This window comes from Pseudorca crassidens, chromosome 4, assembly GCF_039906515.1.
Source record: "Pseudorca crassidens isolate mPseCra1 chromosome 4, mPseCra1.hap1, whole genome shotgun sequence".
In the NCBI taxonomy this organism is placed as follows: Eukaryota; Metazoa; Chordata; class Mammalia; order Artiodactyla; family Delphinidae; genus Pseudorca; species Pseudorca crassidens.
The window spans coordinates 3,567,042-3,585,671 of NC_090299.1; the positions used below are offsets into that span (position 1 = coordinate 3,567,042).

At 50.7% G+C, this 18,630-nt stretch overlaps 1 protein-coding gene across 3 annotated transcripts in view; it reads left to right on the forward strand.

Moving 5' to 3' along the window:
- The window catches only part of AFAP1 (actin filament associated protein 1), a 153,234-nt gene that overhangs the window by 62,447 nt on the left and 72,157 nt on the right, over positions 1–18,630 (forward strand). For all 3 annotated transcript variants that reach the window (XM_067735023.1, XM_067735022.1, XM_067735021.1), the window contains 2 exons: positions 7,863–7,971; positions 15,639–15,850. In XM_067735023.1, coding sequence (XP_067591124.1) covers positions 7,863–7,971; positions 15,639–15,850 — 321 coding nt within the window. The remainder of the gene's footprint in view (positions 1–7,862; positions 7,972–15,638; positions 15,851–18,630) is intronic.

The following is an 18,630-nucleotide window of genomic DNA, read 5'->3' on the forward strand; positions in this document are numbered from 1 at the left end:
AGAGAATCGTCAGCTCTCCTCTTGCACTTGTTTTTCACTGATTTATTTATGTAGTAGCTAACCAAATAGAGCAAACTAAATAGTCATAAGCGTAAGGATGTAAAGAACAAAGCCGACTGTTGGCGGTGGTGCAGACTCAGCCGATGGCGCTGTTTCGTAGGCGCTCGGGGAGGAGCCCGTTGGCCGCGAAGGGTCAGCATTTTGTGGATGCCCGTCAGGGCGTTTTACGGACAGAATGAAGAACGTCTGTCAGCTCAGTGAGTCAGTGAAGTGGAGAGGGGTTAAGACAGCTCTGCTGTATTTTCCTGGTAGTTTATCAGGGAATTCGTCATTCAGCAAGTAAGCCTGTCTTTCAGTAAGTTGCCTTTGATGAGGGGGCTTTTGTCCAGTTGGTCACTCGCTGCTGGCACGGCTGGTAGCGGACAAGACGTGGGATTGGGTAGGAGGCTACGCCAGGCAGAGGGCGTACCACAAATTAAGGCACAGACCCGAGAAAGACCCCGACGGACTAGAGCATTACAGGCCCCTCTGCGCGGCTGAATCATAGGATTTGGATGAGTCGTCCGCGGATGAGGCCGGAACACGCCGCAGGGGTTAAACCTCGAGGGGCCCGTGGGCCTGCAGAGCAGTTTGGGATGGTCCTCAAGGCAACTATGAATGACCGAAGGATTTGTTTTTAGTGTAAGACTTAGGATGCTCCAACCGGCTATTATTTCTTACTCATTTGAACCACGATTGCATTTTTTACTCTTTCATGGCATGTATTGAAGGAATACTGCCTTTTATCACAGCTATGTGTGTTACAATCTCCGAGAAATGAGTCCGCTTCTATCTTTTTATCCCTTTTAGTGCCGAACAGTGCTCTATGCAGTTATTGTTAACTATCTCTTGACATCCTTTTTTTTTTCTGGACCCTCGAGAGGCTGGGCAGGAGGGTGGGGTCACACTGGCCGCTTTCCCGAGTACGCTCGGCACCCTTCACCCCCCATTTCGGGCCTGGCGCACCCCTGGCTGAGGGCCCTCACCCGGCTCTCTGCGGCGCTCTCAGGCATCAGCGCTCCCCTCTTGCTGGCTGACACCCAGGTGGGCCCCCCACACAGGTGTGGCAGAGACTGGACAGGTCTCTGTGCCCCGGTTGGCTGGTGAATTACACTCAGGTGGTAGCAGTAAAAGAAAACAAAGGGGTCCAGTGGAGCTCTAAAATGTTTCCATTTTGCATAACTGAAACTTTATACCCACTGATCAGCAGTGCCTCATTTTGACATTCTCTTACTTAAACTAAACTTTAACCTTTTGAAGATGATGCCTGTTTCTCTCCTCCTTTGTGTTCCTCGGCAGAAGATGCCGACGGCCGCTCAAGGTCAGGAGCCACATCAAAAAGTCCGTCTTGTAACGTTGATGACGCTTCTGTACAGGAAGGGAATAGTGCGTGTTTCTGTTTTGCTCTTGGAGTCAATGCGGCTGCAGCCCAGGGTCCTGGGCGAACCGGCGACCCCTTCAGTGTGGCCGGTGGAGCTCGGGCCGGGCGGCGGGAGTGTGGGTGTGCGCTCCGTGGAATTCAGAACTTCCCTTGACCTTTGAGAGCGAGGTACAGTGTGCAGCGTGTTTACAGACCCATCCGCCTCCCTTGCTTTCCAGGGGAGATTGGAGCGGGCCAAAATATGCATATGCATAATGAAAACATTTCCGGGAAGGGCTGTGCTTCTCGACAGATTTTGGGTTTTGTTTCACACCGAGAGCTGTGCAGCTATCAAAGGGACGGTACTGAGTTAGCATGCAGCCCGTGCTGAGGGAGCATTTGCGAAGGCGGCCGGTTCATCTGGAAATGGGTCCCATCTGTGTTGACATTGGCCGCCAGGCCCCACCGCCCAGCCCACCAGCCGGCTCTGATCCAGACAGTCGGGAATTGTGCTTCCTGCCCTCCCCTCCTCCGCTTAGGGGAACAGTGGGTCTACGGGACAGGGAGACGTCAGACCTTCCTGGCTGAGAGAAGAGAGCAGGGAGACCCCTTTGGGGGCTGTATATGCTCTGTATGATATCCCATCAAGGCATTTTCTAGAAATATCTTTATTTGATCATTTAAACGGCAGACAGTTTAGATGTGTTTAGATGGGGTAGAAGACGCAATTTAGTGTTTTGCTATTTTAAGGCTAGACCTTATGTAAATGTGATGCCTTATTATATCAGCAGATAGCAGCAAGGTCGTTTTTTTAAAAATATTTATTTATTTATTTAGGCTGCGCCAGGTCTTAGTTGCGGCACGCGAGATCTTTAGTTGCAGCATGCGGGATGTTTAGTTGCAGCATGTGGACTTCTTAGTTTCGGCATGTGGACTCTTAGTTGCAGCACACAGACTCCTTAGTTGCGGCATGCATGTGGGATCTAGTTCCCCGACTAAGGATCGAACCCAGACCCCTTGCACTGGGAGTGCAGAGTCTTACCCACTGCACCAGGGAAGTCCCAGGTCATTTTTTTATTGTGGTAAAATACACATAACACAGACTTTACCATTTTAACCACTTGTAAGTATCCAGTTTAGTGGTGTAAAGTACGTACGTTGTTGTGCAACCATTGCCATGACCCATCTCCACAACGTCTCATCTTTCCAAACTGAAACTCTGTCCGCAGTAAGCAATGCCTCGCACCCCGCTAGCCCCTGGTAGCCAGCATCCTACTTCCTGTCTCTAGGAAACAATGATGTTTTGGTCCCAGCCCTTACCGCCTGCCTGCTGATGGCATTTTATCCTTCCTAAAGTGCTTTCACAGCATCTTCATTATCTCTATTTGACAGATGGGATTATGAGATTCTTTGAGATTGACTGACAAAATCAGGTATTTTGTCAGTTGCAGAGTTTCGACTAAAGCCCGAGATTTAAAACAACAAAACCATCCCGGAGAAGTCAGATGTGATCCTTTTAGTGGCTGTGAACCATCCTGTTCCTTTTCTCCTTGTCTTTCGATCGCAGAGTTTAGTGTCACGTCTCACTCCCGTGGCGTCTTCATCTTGGATTTATTCCGTGTCCCATTGCCACTGCTGTTGCACTGTCCTGCCTTCCCTGTGGGAGCCCGCCTCCGGGTAGAGAAGGAAGGGAAGAACATGTGCCCCATGGGCTCTCATTCTTAGTCATGTATAAATAAAACTTGAGAAAATATGTGTGAATAATTTCCCAGTGTTTACTCAAGTGCTGTTGGAATGCAAATTAAATAGTGATCAGAATGGAAGGGGGTGTCATTTGGATAAAAACTTTTATTTTGCCAAAAAGAGTATCTGCTCAAAATTCTTGACGTTAGGATTGAAACCATGTTTTGCACTTGAGGCCATCAGCTTTTGTTATCTGTTGACAATCCCTCCCTCCCGTCCTCGGGAAGCTTAGGTGATGCTGTGGAGTGCTGCTACCGTATTCTCTCAGCCAAAAAGGGCTTTGCCGATACGTGGCAGAGCTAGAGCGTGAACCCTCCCTGTCTTCTGTCAGATCATATCGTTTTTAGCTGCTACTCTTAACAGATTTTAATCACTGTAACCAGAAAGATAGAATCTGGATGTATCACTGTATGTACAGAATTAAAGTCAGAAAGTGATTCCAAATTCTAGGCTGGTGTTTTTCTCTGCTAAAATTAGGTCTCAAGTTCATTGGTGTGTCTGGTGCAAAGGACTGAGTGATTAATGGGGGCCGGAGGAGGGGAAGGTGGGGGGCAGCAGCAGAGAGGAGAGGGAGGAAGGGCAGAGTGGGCATGGAGGTAGAGCCGGTGTGGACGTGCCTTCCTCAGGAACGCACGGATCCCGCCGTGCTGCGGGAGCCGGGAGCATCGGGTTGGATCCAGTGGCCTTGGTGGGTTGCACGTTCCTTCCCTGCATCCTGTCTGGCTCGGCCGCCGCAGCAGTAAGTGCTCGTCTGTGCCCACCCGGCCGACTCCTGGCTTCTCCAGTAAGCAGCTCTGCAGCACGGGGGTGCTGGGCAGGGTCTTGCATCCCCCTCAGTTTCCTCGTTTGTAAAATCAGAATCAGAATACCAATCTCTCAGCGTTGTTTTCTCAACAAGAGAAAAAATATATAAAGTGTTCCAGAACAATGCGTGACACACGGAAGGCAGACCGTAAACAGTCATTATTTTGTTGGAATAATAGCAATAACAATCATTGTATTTATGCCATATAATTATATCTTAATATTTATTATTATTAATGGAAAAAATTTTCTATGAGGCTTTTCCTTAAAGTAGCAAAGACAAATATTGTGTTGGCCAAAAAGTTTGTTTGGGTTACGTGAACGAACTTTTTTGGCCAACCCAATACTAATGGGCTTTTCTTTCCAAAAAGGTAGAAATTAAATTATGGCCAGTATTGTGAGCCAAGCAAGCCTGTCGATTATATTCCTATCCAGTTGTAAGTATTGGTCTTCTCTAATAAGACGCTGACACCTTAAAAGAGAAATTTACAATGCCTAAGGCAGATAAGATTTCCTGAAAAAAAAAGTCACATTCGTGTAAGCATTCATTCGTGGGAGAAATATTTCAGTGAATTTAAAGGTTATCTAGTAACCGGTACCATGCCGTTTCTACTTTCCTGTCTAGGGCGCAGCACAGATCGGTCGTTCCTTGAGGAAAACAGTTTCTCATCCTTCTTTGTCAGTATCTGAGAAGGCTGTGAGGGTTAGACTTGAGTCCCGTATTCTGTGAGCATGTGTCTTCTGAGAGCCAGTCCAGGAAGACTCTGGTGACCAGTGCCAGACGGTGCCGAGCTTTGTGCGTGGACTGGGTCTCTTCTAGCATTGAAGGGAAGCTGTCAGATCCAAAGTAGAGTGGCGTCACGTGGGTGTGTAGCCTTGCCGTCAGAAGGTACATTTGAGTACGTGCTCTGGCCAGAGATGACAGTGTCATCAATCAGGTAGCGAGGACCCAAAGTCAACTCTCACTACAGTTTAGAAATGTGTAAAGTTGGCTTTGTTGACTGATGACCTGCAACCTTATAAGGATACTACAGTTGGAATCTTAGAGCCGGGATGGACATCAGAGGTTATATGATCCCACGCCCTCATGTACAGGGAGGAGATTGGTACCCAGATACAGAGGAAGGCTGCATAAACAAGGCCGAGGCTGGAGCTAGGCCTGCCACGTGCCAAGTATTGGAACTTTGGTCTTCTTCACCCTACACGCTAGTGTCCTGCCTGTGCTCTGGTTTCCATGACCCCCTTTGGAAACTTGCCTTCCTCATTTTGTACTGTTTAAAATTCCTGTGAATTGTGATTTCAGCGAATTCTGACCTACTGGGAAGGATCTGACAGAAGTTTTTCCTCTGAAAGCAATGGTGCTAAATAGTGGTTCTGATCCACCCATGGCCTCTGTTCTCTTCCATTCTCAGTGACATCTTTCCTATTCGTTTATAGGATATAGGTGGTGTGAACTAGTTAGGAAAGGGAAAACATTTTTTCTGTCTCTCCCTCATTTGCCCTTTAACAAACCATCAGACCTCTGTCTGGAACCCGTGTGGCAGAATTTCAAGGGCAAATGGTATTTGGGAGTGGAGTGTGAGATCCTTTTTGGAGAAAGAGAGTGCTTCTCTATAAGTATTATTATTTGAGGGGGTATTACTTCAAATGAAAGTCATTTTTTTCCCTGATTTTAAAAACAATATTATGTAGAAAATGCAAGCTATATGGATTTGCATGAAAAATCAGTAACCTTGTGTTAACATTTTGGTGAGTGACCTGCCCTTGTATAGATGTGAGTGTAAGCACAGCTCTGATAGAAAGGCTAATAGTGTACCTGTTTTCTTTCACTTGGCAGTATCTAGTAGAGATTTTTCAAGTAAATGACTGCAGATGTGCACTGTCCTTTTACATGTCTGCACCTGGCTGTGTCAGGACACCTAAGCATTCTTCTCTCAGGGAATGTTTAGATTGTTTTTAACTTGGGAGGGAAAACCTTTTATTGAACATCCTTATATGTTTTTGCTTGTTTGACCAGTTGACCTTCCTGGCACATATCTCTAGAAGTGGAATTGTGGATTTAAGGGCATATGTACCGAGCGGTTGTGTGTAAAGCACGACCACCAGCAGGGTCTGAAAGTCTGCTAAGTCCCATCAGCTGAGAGTCAGCGCCTGCCTTACACACCTTTGCAGCACTAGGAAGGGGCCTGTGCTAGTTCGTAAACATTTGTTCGATCCAGCCACTTGTAATGCTTTTCTAGAAACGTGAATAATCCGACTGTTTCAGCATACTAAGGGGAAGCTGAAACACCCTCATTTCATGAGGGAATCAAACAGCCCCCTTCCAAAAGCACCACGCGGAGGCTTTAACCCTGGCCTGGACTCCTGTTCAGACCTCACCCGGGGAGGACAGTGTGTCAGGTTACATTGTAGGCACCACCTCTCCCCTCCAGATGATAGGAGTGGATGTGGTCCAGCGTGAGAGCACAGGGTGATGGCGGGCGGGCCTCAGCCCGGGGAGGGGAGTGCAAGGGGATAACTGCCTTCGAGGACGGGGAGGAACGCTGCGCAGATGACCTGGAGTCAGTTATCTTCCTTCATCTGGCGAGAGGAAGGAGTGGGTTGAGCGCACAGCGGCGATTAGTCATTCGCAGAGGACTTCTTGGCTCCAGACTTGAGTTACAGGAAAAGTGGTGGAGTTTCACATTCTGTGGAGCATTGTTCTTGGAAACTGCACTTGGTCGGTCCTCAGTTTGGGGCCTCTGTTCTCTTCCACTTTCAGCGACATCTTTCCCATTAGCTTATAGGATATAGGTGGTGTGAACTAGTTAGGAAAGGGAAAGAGAGCGAGAAACAGAGACTGTGAATATGAAAAAGCTCTTTACTGGACAGACCTGGTGCTCGAGAACCCCAGCTGGTCGTGGACAGTGTCTGATCTTGAGCACGAGGTTTTGGACTCGGAGCCTCACTTCCCATATCTGTAAAACATCGGGTGATGGAATATCGACCGTGAAGGGTCCCTGGGTGGATGACTGATGTAGCTTGTAACCGGTGCAGAGGCTGCAGAGGACAGTGCCAGGCAGATAGCAGGCGTTTGGAGGATGTTGGCTTTCGTGCCCTTCACCTGTTTCTGTTGACCTAAGGACCAGTGAGGGATGGAACGAGCAGATCCCATACGTGTTCACGGGAAGAAGAGGTGGGTCTGCTTTCGAGTCCTCAGGGACTTCTGAGGGAGTGGTGCTTCAGCCGGTCTTGCTTGAATCTGGGTGGTCCTGAGCCTGCCAGCTCTCCATGCTCTGAAGTTACGGCTTCAAAATCAGGGTGCCTCCGTCTCAGAGTCTGTCAGATTCCTTCTCCAGAGAATAATTTCCAGTTCCTTTTAGAGGTGGGCTCATAGGTGATTTCCTCTTCTCTTTTTTGAGAAGTTTCCCTGGCACACAGGAGGAGTGTGGTGAGATTGTGTGGACAAACGTACTCACGTGTTCAGTTGCTGTGTCCCTGGTGCTTGCCCTGTGATGAGCATGGGTGGACCTGAGCCGTCTCTGTGCCCCTCGGGGGTCTCCAGTGTAGGACGCAGGCCGTGAAGGGGAAAGTCAGCTTGGGCATCTCGGAGGGCGGTGGCGTGGGGCAGAGAGGGGGAGAGACGCCTGTCTCTGCTCTGGGGGAGGGGTCTGCGAGGGCCAGCGCGCGTCTGGTGACAGCCGGCAGGTCGTGTGGATCGAATGGCGTGGACAGGGCCAGGCTGAGGGTGGCCGTGAGCGGGCGGGCAGCGCAGATCCCGCCAAGAGCCGAACGTTGGGAGCTCTTTGGACGATGTTCTTTTTCTCCAGAGACTTTACAAAGGAGGGAGGAAAACGCCCATCAACACCTGTTAGGTGCAGACCCAGAACTTCCCCCTAACGATCATGCTCTGTTGTTTCTTCCTTTCTTCGCTCAGCCGCCTGACAGCGGGCCACCACCGCTACCGACATCCTCTCTCCCGGAAGGCTACTACGAGGAGGCCGTGCCGCTGAGTCCCGGGAAGGCTCCGGAATACATCACCTCAAGTGAGTGGCCCCCCGACCTGCCGGGCTGTTGGGGAGCCCTCCCGCTTTTCGGGTGAAGGGGGGTAGGGGCATTACACAACACCATGGAAATGTGGACTTCAGGAAATTCTGAACCCAAGGAGAGGGGGCTACAGAAAGGGTTTCGAAAAGTCTAAGGTGTCCACCAAGTACCTTCGGTAATTTCAGATTGTTGTCTTTCTTGTGACTCAGATTTCTTGTGAAATCTTGCTGCTGTGGGAGCATGCGTCAGCCAGTGAAACGTGTTCCCTGTGGTCAGAAGAGAATGACTTTCTGAGGCATGTTTTCATGGGGTCCCTCCCCGCCGCCTTGACCAGGGCACGTCCCTCTTAGGCTGCATTCATGGTGCCTCCGAGAAAGCGTGTCTGTAAAATAAACACAGCAAGCAGGCGTCTCCTCGTAGCTGTTTGTTTGTTTTCAGTTTATTTTTTACTGGAGCGTAGTTGAATCACAATGTTGTGTTAATTCCTGCTGTACAGCAAAGTGACTCCGTTATATGTATACATACATCCTTTTTCCTATTCTTTTCCATTAGGGTTTATCCCAGGGTACTGAACCTAGTTCCCTGTGCTGTACAGTAGGACCTTGTTGTTTATCCGTCCTGTATACACCGGTTTCCATCTACTAATCACAAAACCCCACTGCAGCCCTCCCCCACCCCCCTCCCCCTTGGCAGCCACCGGTCTGTTCTCTACGTCCCTGTTTCTGTTTCACAGACAGGTTCATCTGTGTCCTGTTTTAGATTCTACATGTAAGTGATGTCACATGGTGTTTGTCTTTCTCTCTCTGACTTACTTCAGTTAGTATGATCATCTCTAGTTGCTGCAAATGGCATTATTTTGCCCTTTTTTATGGCCGAGTCATATTCCACTGCGTGTATGCACCACATCTCCTTTACCCATTCATCTGTCGACGGACATTTAGGTTGTTTCCTGTTTCTTTTTTTGTTCCCCATTCATACAGGTTTTACAAGAATGCTTTGGCCTACGTTAGGGCCGTCGTGACACGATCGTTAGCTGCCTGCCGGCACTCAGAAGTGCCCCTTTGTAGGCAGCCGGCCTTCACAGGCACAGAAGGGCAGTGGCGTTGAGCACCTGTTGTAACTACCTCTGGAGTTTGTTTTTAGATCCTTGCCTTTGCTTTTGCTCCCGATACTCTGGCAGCAGGCAGCGTGCTTTGTCTCGCCATGCGGCAGATGTGGCATATCTGAGTGTGCTGCCTTAGGGAATCCAGCTTGCCTTTCCTGTAAAACATGCGTAAAATGGGGAGTGAAGGCGTGATCTGCTCGTGTCACGGAGAGGCCTCCGTGTCTCCGCATCTTGTGTCCCATTCTCCCACCTCCTCCCTCTGCTCACGGAAGCGCTCTCCGTTGTCGCCGTCGGCCTGTCCCCTGAAGTCTCTGCTTCGTGCAGACTTGGAGTTTTCTGATCTTTCTTTCCCCTGGCAGCAAACAAGCAGGGCCATTTCAGCAAAGCGGAATCTAACTTGATCGTTCCAGGAAATACCCCCAGGATGTTTTCTGACCGTGAAGGGGGACACACAGAAGCCAGGCGAGCGGGACCTTAGGCCCTGGAGGGCAGTGGCCTTTCCCGCTCTCTTGTGCCTGTTTGCTCTGGAGCAGGCCGACACAGCCTCGGCCCAGCATCAGTAGAGACTTGAGGGCCTCTTAGTGAATTCTGAATGAGAGAAGGGACAGTTCTGACAAGGAGGCTGTGAAATACTGGGTTTTGAGATCCGAATATTAAATATTTAAATTTCTCTTTTCATTTTAGAACCATTTGGGAAAAATGCATTCAAGTAATTTCTAAGTGTCCACTGTTTCAGAAGATAATAAATTAATGAGAAAACACGAAAAATTAAACGGCTTGATATAATTCAAAACTTCAGTGGATTCCTCTCTTTCTGAAAACAATGAATAAAGGAAAAACAGTTGCTGATGAGGGTATTTCCCACCGTTGGGAACGTTGGGTCCCAGCCTTCTCCCACCTTCCTTGTCCCGCTCCAACATACTTTCAAGACTAGAGACCGAGAGTAATTCTGTTTGACTTGCGGGGACCTTTGGTCGTCTTTGGTCCGAGAAGGCCCACGCGACCGGTGTGTCGTGTCCTTAACTGCTGAGGTTGGGCCCCTTTGGTTGAGCTAAGCCCAGAGGGAGGGCCATGGAAGGACTGCTGCCTGGGGAGGGACAGTGGGTCCGCAGTGCCAGCACTTCGCTCAGACATCTGTGCCTGAGCCTCGGCTGCTGGCCAGGACCCTCCGCGTGGGGAGCCGTGGCAGGGGTCTGCGGCCGGGTCGGGCCAGGGTCGCGCCGCCTTCGCTTACGCATGGCCGCTTTGTCGAGCCCTGAGTCAGGCCCGGTTTACTGGAGAAGCAGAACCACGTCGTGGGGCAGGGGCGTGTTGTAGACGCGAGACCCTGTGGGGTCGTGGGAACCAGGGCAGATGCGTGCTGGGGGGCCGGCCGGCATCAAGGGGAGCTGCACAAGGCCCGGGGGCGAGGAAGGATGCTGGGAACCCCCCTGCCTCTCACTCCCCGACGCGGGGCCCCGTGCGGGAGGCCGGACCGCGGCTCCATGGAGCCGCACGCGCCTGGCCAGGACCCAGAGGCGGCCGGGCAGGGGACCCTGCGGGAGCGCCGACAAGGAAGGCCTGCAGCCCAGCACTTGCGAGCGCAAGCTGCAGCGCCTGGCACCCTCCCGATGTCCAGGTTGCTCACAGACTTCTCTTGTGGCCAGTCCTAGCCCAGAAGCACCCAGCAAAGGGAGTCTGGGGGGATGCGTCCCAGCCTTGCCGAGTGGGTACAGCGTAAGAGCACCACCACTGCTCCTGGGTCGGCTTGACACCCACGCACCTCTCTACCCGCAGTGGATGTGCAAGCGAAGACGGGGGCAGAGTGGTGGTTCAGTGTAACAGGGTTCAACTGTGACGGGTGTGACGGAAACGCCCCGACTCCCCAGAGGGTATGACATCCTCTGTCCACTTCGGGGTGACCTCGTTCTCTTCTGGCCAAGTCACACTCTCCCCTTTGGGAGCCTGCCACTAGAAGATGAAGCCAGGGTCAACTGCTGTTAGCACTTCTCTGTTAGATGGTAGGGGACGTGAGAGGGGAAGAAAAGGACTCGATTATACGTACACAGTTAGAGCCCTATCAGAATATGGACAAGAACCTCGTAAAGGGCTCAGTCCTCACTTCCACAAACGGTCCATGGTCCTAGCTGGTAGTTATAACATCCTGCATGTCCCCTTTGCCTTCAGCAAGCACCTTGGTTGATGGTCCAGTACAGTGGCTTGGCCTTCCTTCCTGAAAGGCCTGGGCTCCAGCAGGACTACCTGTACTGGACCGTGGCAGTGTCCCGCTGACTCGAGTGCTAAGGACGTCCCAGGGATCTGCTGGACCTGGACGTGCTCTTCTCCCCATGTGTGGTCACAGCTTCTTGGTGGGCGGGACCAGTCACCCAGTCACTGCAGGGACCCCTAGTTTGTCTGTTGTCTCCACTTCTCGGCCAGTGGAGCCATCGCTGTGTCCCTTAGAGGGGACATTCTGCCCCTAGAGAGAAAGACCTGTGCGCAGCAGAGCCAAAATTTCCAGGAACGGAAGCAGAATTTTAGTGAGCGGATGCCTAGGGGTGATAGTGAGTGGAGTCACTACCGTTTCACCCCTGGGTTCCCAGACCTGTGCTTGGAGATATTCTGGAAGATCCCACCCCCAGCCCCACAGGTGTGACCAGTCAGGCCGGGCCTGAAATGGAATAGTCCGAAGGGACTGCGCTGGTCTCTGCTGCGTCGGCTGCTTCAGGGTGACGAAGACAAGGCGAGACCAGTGAGCTTCATGAGCACAAGCCCATTGCCGTCAACTTCAGTCGCTGTAAAATGGGCCCCGGGGTCAGAAGCAAGGCCCCCGCCCACGGATGGCGCTTCCGCAGGGGCGTCGCGGGCAGCGGGTTTACTTTATCCCCTCCAGTGGGAGTAAAGCGCTGCCCTTCCATGGCGCACGTGGTCCAGGCATAACCTGTGAGTAGGCGGCTGGCTGACAGCCCAGGGGACAGTGTCGTGTGCAGGCAGGACACTCACAGGTGCCAGGAGTCGGGTGGCCCTTGCTGAGAGGAAGTCCATGTTGCTGAGTTCCATGTGTCACCTCCGCCCCGACACCAGCTGCCTGTGCAGGAGTCCATTCGCACAAGAAGTCTGGGCAAAGCAGCTCACTGACGTCTATGTAGTGGGTCGTGTGGTTGCCTGCTGGTGATTCTGGCGAGGCTGCCCCTTGCTAAGCATCCACCCGACGTGCAGGTGCTCACCTCGGGAGCCCTACTCACAGCCCCTTCCGCAGACCTCCTTGCTGCCAGTCCCTCTCGAGTCTTGACCGTCCGAGCAAATGCCAGGCGTGCCCACGAACCAGTGCGGAGAGAATAGGGGCACAGGCTTCCGAGCCACTTGCTTACGCCCCTCGCTTACGTCTTCAGGGCCTGATGGAGCCCAGTGGACACACGCCTGCTTCGATGCGATGCCACGTGCTCCTCAGCGGGTTGGATGACCCGGAGCCCTTGCGGGGCAGCTCAGGTTGATGGTAACCTGGTGCTCCGCGATCAAGTGTTTAGACTGTACTAGGGCGGTGGCGGCGCGCCCAAGGCCATCTCTCAAAATGAAGTGGTTCTCAGCAGAGGCTGCCAACGCTGCGCCCTGAGATCCTGCGGGTCGGCACTGAGCTTCACCTGTGAGAGCCTGCCAAAGGCTTCTGTTTCCAGTTTCTAGAGCAGGGTTTGAGCAGAGGAGAAGCAGCACCACGAGGTGGAACGGGAGATTGATTCCAGGGGTTCGACCTCACATGATGGCGGAGCTATTGAAGGTGTGCCCGAGCACCTGGTCAGAACGGCCGTCGGGAAGAGAGCTAGAGGAGATAAGGACACGCCGTCGGTGATTCTCTGCTCTCCTCCCCAGCTCTGTGTCTTTCTTAGCTTTCCACGGGGCCCTCGTTACCTCCTAACGAAATCCCGACCCCAGCCCTGACACCGGACCCCTTGACATCCTGTACAGCCCCCAGGAGGAACCCTGGACTCTGTTGGTCCCAAGAGACTTGCCAGTGAGCGGGTCATCCTGTGGGCTCAGACTGCCTGGTTTGCTGCTAAGTTGGCTGACGTTCTTGTAACGTCATTCCATCAGTCCTGCTCTCTCAGAAGAAGGTGGGCCATGGATTCCAGGCGTGGATCTCAACCCCTGGGTAGCCAGGGGCACGGTCTACGTTTTCAGTTCAGAATCAGGTTTTCACTTCATCCTTCATCAGGATGGGGTCTCGGATGAGTCACCTGATCTCTCAGCATCCTCGTTCCTTTCCTCTGAGATAAGGATACTGCTCTGTGCCCGCCTCCGGGTGGCTAAGACGGCCAGCAAGGCAGAGGGTGTAAGTGCAGAGCTGGCTTCCTCTTTTCACAGCCTTATCCCACGGCGTACAGATACAAGTATAAAAACTACTGCCTGACACATAGTGAGCGCTCAATAAATACTTGTTGCATGAATGAAATGAAATGTTCCCATTTCTGACTGATTTAGTCATTAATTCTTTTGTTCATTTGTTCATTCAGTGTTTACTGAATTTGATGTTCTAGAAAATGAGCTAAGCGCTGAGGGGTTCATGGCCCCCCAAGCTGTTGTGAACAGCATCTTTCCAGGATAAATTAGGACTTGCTCCACCGTCCGTCTGAAATCTCTCAGTGAACCCTGGGCCATGGAGCAGCACGTGGTCTTTCATGGTTTCATACTTCCTTCCCCATGTGCTACGTGCCCACTGTGCTAAACTTAAAAAACCTTTTATTATAAAATATATTTATAAAAAAGTGCATAAAATATGACTTGCCAGAGTTACCTCTTCGGTCATCCTAGTCTCTTGCTTAAAATCCTTCCTTGACTACTTTATCAGGATTTAAAATTCAATCTAAACTACCAGTCTTTCCATTCCTCCCCCCGCTTAGTAAATAAATCTTTGTGGGGAGAGTAACATGCAAGTGTGACCACGGAGTACAAATCACAGCCCGGTTTCCAGTGAGTTCTGCTGTGTGCAAGGTCAGCCTTTTCTGCCCCTTCTCCCGTCTGTGCAATCGGTTGCTTCATCCATGGTTTCTCCTTATCTGTCGCTCATTCCTCATTTAGGTGTTCATTCCTCACGTGTGTTATGAAAGCAAATGTATTCCAGATGTGTCCGGGGGTTGAGGGGAGTGCAGAGATGAATCAGACACGGCCTCCAGGACCTTATGATCCAGCAGGGCTGAAATTAATAAGATCACTCATAGTCACTAGTATTTATTCATCACTTTTAAGAAGCCAGCCGTCCTTCTGAGGGCTTTGCATTGAATTTCAGTCGATCTAACAGTTCTCCCTTCTATAAATATTTGTTACTGGCCCTGTGCCAGGTAGTTTGTTAAGTGCTGGGACAATCACATCCAACAGGGTGGCCTCCCTTCCTGCAGGGGACTTAACAGCCTGATGTGGGACAGGCAGACAAACAGAGGTGACAATACAGTGAGATAAGTTTTGTGCTGGGTAGTGTGGAAGCAGAGGGGAGGGGCATTTCACCTGGTGTCTTAACTCAGGCTGCCGTAACAAAATAGCATAGACTGGGTGATAAAACAGTAGGCATTTATTTTCTCAGAGTTCTAGAGGCTGGAAGCCCACGATCAGGGCTCTGGCATGGTCAGCCTGTGGTGAGGGCTCTCTTCCTGGCTTATGTACATCCGCCTTCGCCCCGTGTCCTCACACGGCAGGGAGAGAGCGTGGGATCTCCCTCTTTCTTTTCTTCTAAGGGGATTACGACCTCATTTAACCATAATTACCTCCTAAAAGTCCTGTCGCCAAATACAGTCACATTGGGGTTTGAGCTTCAACACGTGAATTTGGGGGGCACCCAATTCAGTCTATAGCAGTCAGTGCTGGTGATCCAGGGAGGGCTTCAGGGAGGAGGTGCTGTAAGTTAAGTCCTGAGTGATGAGAGCACGTGTCCAGGCAAAGGCAGGAGTCTGAGTGGGATGAGTGTGAAGCCTGGGTGAGAGCAGCGTGTGAGACCCCGAGGTAAGGGAAAGTGGGATCTAGCTGGGAGACTACAGACAACCCGGTGTTTAAGTGTGGGTGCATGGCAGAGCCAGAAGGAGGTGTGAACCTTTCTGAAAATCCCACGGATGACCTGAAGGAGAGGGGTGGCCTTGGGCTGGATCTCGAACCTTAGGAAGGGTTTGTGCGTGCGGCGATGCCAGGAAGGACGAGGACGTTGCAGACTTGAAAGGACTTTAACGTGAAGGCGTGGGTGGGAGTTTTCTTTGGCGCAACTCTCTGCGAGATGGGGGTCGTGGTGCCCGGCAAGAATGCAGCAAGGATTCGACAGCGTAGGGTCTGCAGGTGCTGGGCCCGTATAGAAGAGTCCAGAAGCGGTTTTTGTAAATGTGGCGTTCTTAGTCACTTCAGTTGAAAGCTCTGCGTTGAGTTTCCGCTGCCCAAGCCTTAGTTATTTTTCCCCTGTTTTTGCTAACTAACGTTTCCCCAGTTACTTGAAGGCAGAAGCCCCTTTCTCGTTTATGAGTATAATAATGTGGCCTGTAGCCCGTAGGTGGTTCTCAAGGTAAGGCTTTTGTAACCAGGGTTTTTACTTTTATTTCTTACTTTTGACAGATTATGACTCAGATGCAATGAGTAGCTCTTACGAATCATATGACGAAGAGGAGGAAGACGGAAAGGGGAAGAAAACGCGGCACCAGTGGCCCTCGGAGGAGGCCTCCATGGACCTGGTGAAGGACGCCAAGATCTGTGCCTTCCTGCTGCGGAAGAAACGCTTCGGGCAGTGGACCAAGTTACTCTGCGTCATCAAAGACACCAAACTACTGGTAAAGCCTTGCGACTTGGTTGCTCTTGTGTAGAGTCGGTAAGATGTGGTCGGCCGTCTAACTGGGTGGAATGTACACCCAGGCGGGTGGCGGTAACATCGGCGGGAGGGAGAGGGAACAGCGGTCAAGGGCGGAGGGAGAGGGAACAGCGGTCAAGGGCTGGCCCGTGATGGGCCGTCAGTGAGCCCTGGCCGAGGCTACCATGGCTTTAACGCTGTTGGTTTCGCCAGCCCCCCTGAAGCAACCAGCGGGCAAAACCATCGCCATCTGGAGCCAGCGTCTGCGGTTCATGTCAGTGGAAATGCACGCTGCTTTAACTTGCCAGAGGTCGCAGGGTGGATTTTCTCATTTGTAGTGAGTCAGTGAATTCCTCAAAGCCAGGTCATCGAAGTGGGCCGGGCAGGCCAGGCGAGGTCTGGGGGAGAGTGCCCAGGAAAGGAAATTCTTTTGGAAAGCAAAAGGCTGACTCTTTTTTTTCTTTTCTTGTAACTCAGCGAGGCAGAATAGAAAGACAGAGTAAGTAACAGAGGAACGGAGACAGGAGGACAGAGACCCTTTGCTGTAGGTGTTAGTCTACCGGGGAACCCAGTAAGGAAGCAAGAGCCTTTGAGCCACACCGTCTGTCCCTCCTCCTTCCTTCCCAGCTGTAGAAACCATGGCTGGTTATTGGCATTGTGAATGTTAAGAGTGTGTTATTGTATTTTGTTTTCCCTTCAAATTAACCTTGAGGAAAAAAAATCACTCAAAAGTATATTAAAACAGAACACATGAGAATGTATGATTCTGTAACTCATTTTTCAGTGGAGCAGATAACCCCCGTTAAAAAAACAGTCTCATCTGTGAATTATGGGAATCTGATTTACTAGATTCTTAGGACATTGTATGTTTTTTAATTAATGGTTTTGTTAAAAAAATTTTTTTTTTTTAAACAGCGCAAGTACATGTTTTTTCCACATGTGTGGCCTGAATTTCTCCCAAATTTAGAATATGCCAAAAGTGATGATGCCATGGGGGAATTTTAAAGTAAAGAACGAAAGAAAAAAAAAGATGAAGAAGATTAATATGGTCCGTATTTACAATCTGACATAATGGCTGCAAGAAGTGGATATATTATATAAACATTTTAAAACTACACAGTCGACTCTCATGTAAAACGCACTGTGGGCAGCTTGTGGTGGAGGGTAGGGTTAGCGGACATCGGACCCTCTGCCCAGCCCCCGCTCCACCACCCCTGCTCTCGTCTCCTCCCTCCCTCCCTCTTCATCTTCTGTTTCTTGCATCACCTACCGGGTTTCCCATCTTCCAAACCAGGATGATAATGCCTGCCATTTATAGGAGTCGTAAATATTTAAGAAGAGATTAATGGAAAGCCATGTGAAAGCACCGTCTTTGATGAAATGCAGAATCAAAGTTTCATTAAGAAGCATTTTTTCATTCAAAAATGACCTATGATCCAACCGCCCAAATGACCCCTGTTGATGGTGAAAAAAAAAATCGACAGAACAGAAAGCCAGCCTCTTCTCCTAAGTGCTCCCGGCCTGTCTTCGCACAGGCACCACCACGACCAGCTGTTTTGAGTAGCCTTCCAGAACCTGTTCGTTTCTATGCCCAGGCAGCTCTCTGGTGGACAGACCCGTTCGGTTCCCTCACTTGTGGGGACGGCTGCCGGCAGACAGCTACCCAAGGTCACGTCCCTTCCCAGGGCGTCTGCATCCGCTGTGATCCTGAGTGTGAATGCCCCGCCTCGTGGGACCAGCCTGCAGGCGCGGTCCAGCTCCAGATCTCCCGTGGGGTTCCTCAGGGCCTTGTATTTGGACTGCACTGAAGCGTACCTTCTTCCTCTACCCAGTCCCCGTCCTCCTACAGGCGTAGCTCTTAAATAAATGCCCCTTAATAAATATCCCGTGTGCTGCTCTGTTTCACAGTCATCTTCCCTGGGAATCCAACCTGCAGGGAGCTCCAGACGTTACTGTATGGTATTACTGATAACATGTCCATTTTGAAGTGTTTAACTTAAGCAAAAATATAAGCTATAAAATTTCCTGGGACTTCCCTGGTGGTGCAGTAGTTAAGAATCCGCCTGCCAATTCAGGAGACACGGGTTCGAGCCCTGGTCCGGGAAGATCCCACATGCCGTGGAGCAACTAAGCCCGTGCGCCACAACTACTGAGCCTGTGCTCTAGAGCCCGCGAGCCACAACTGCTGAGGCCCAAGCGCCACAACTATTGAAGCCCGCGAGCCTAGAGCCCGTGCGCCCCAACAAGAGAAGCTACTGCAATGAGAAGCCCGTGCGCCCCAACAAGAGAAGCCACCGCAATGAGAAGCCCGCGCACCACAACGAAGAGGAGTCCCTGCTCGCCACAGCTAGAGAAAGCCCGCGCGCAGCAACGAAGACCCAACACAGCCAAAAATAAATAAATAAATTCATTTAATTAAAAAAAAAAAATTCCTTTCCAATTCCTTCTACTGTTAGTTTCCTTTTCACTTTTTTTTTTGCACATGCTGAGAATGTGAAAAGTCTGGTAAATGGTAAACATTCATAGCAACCTGAGATTAGTTGTTTTTGGTGTATTTTTTTCTTCCTTTTTAGGCAGGGTGGCCATCAGTTTTACTTCTTAAAAAAGTGGGTATCTTCCATACCGGTGCCATTTAGGAGCCAAGGTCTTAGAACTGTAAAACAGGAAAGGGCTCTAGAAATCATTTCTGAAAAGAAGCATCTGTTCATTCATTCCTTCGTCAGTAGATGGATTAGGGTCCTGGGTGCAGGCTCTGCACTCACA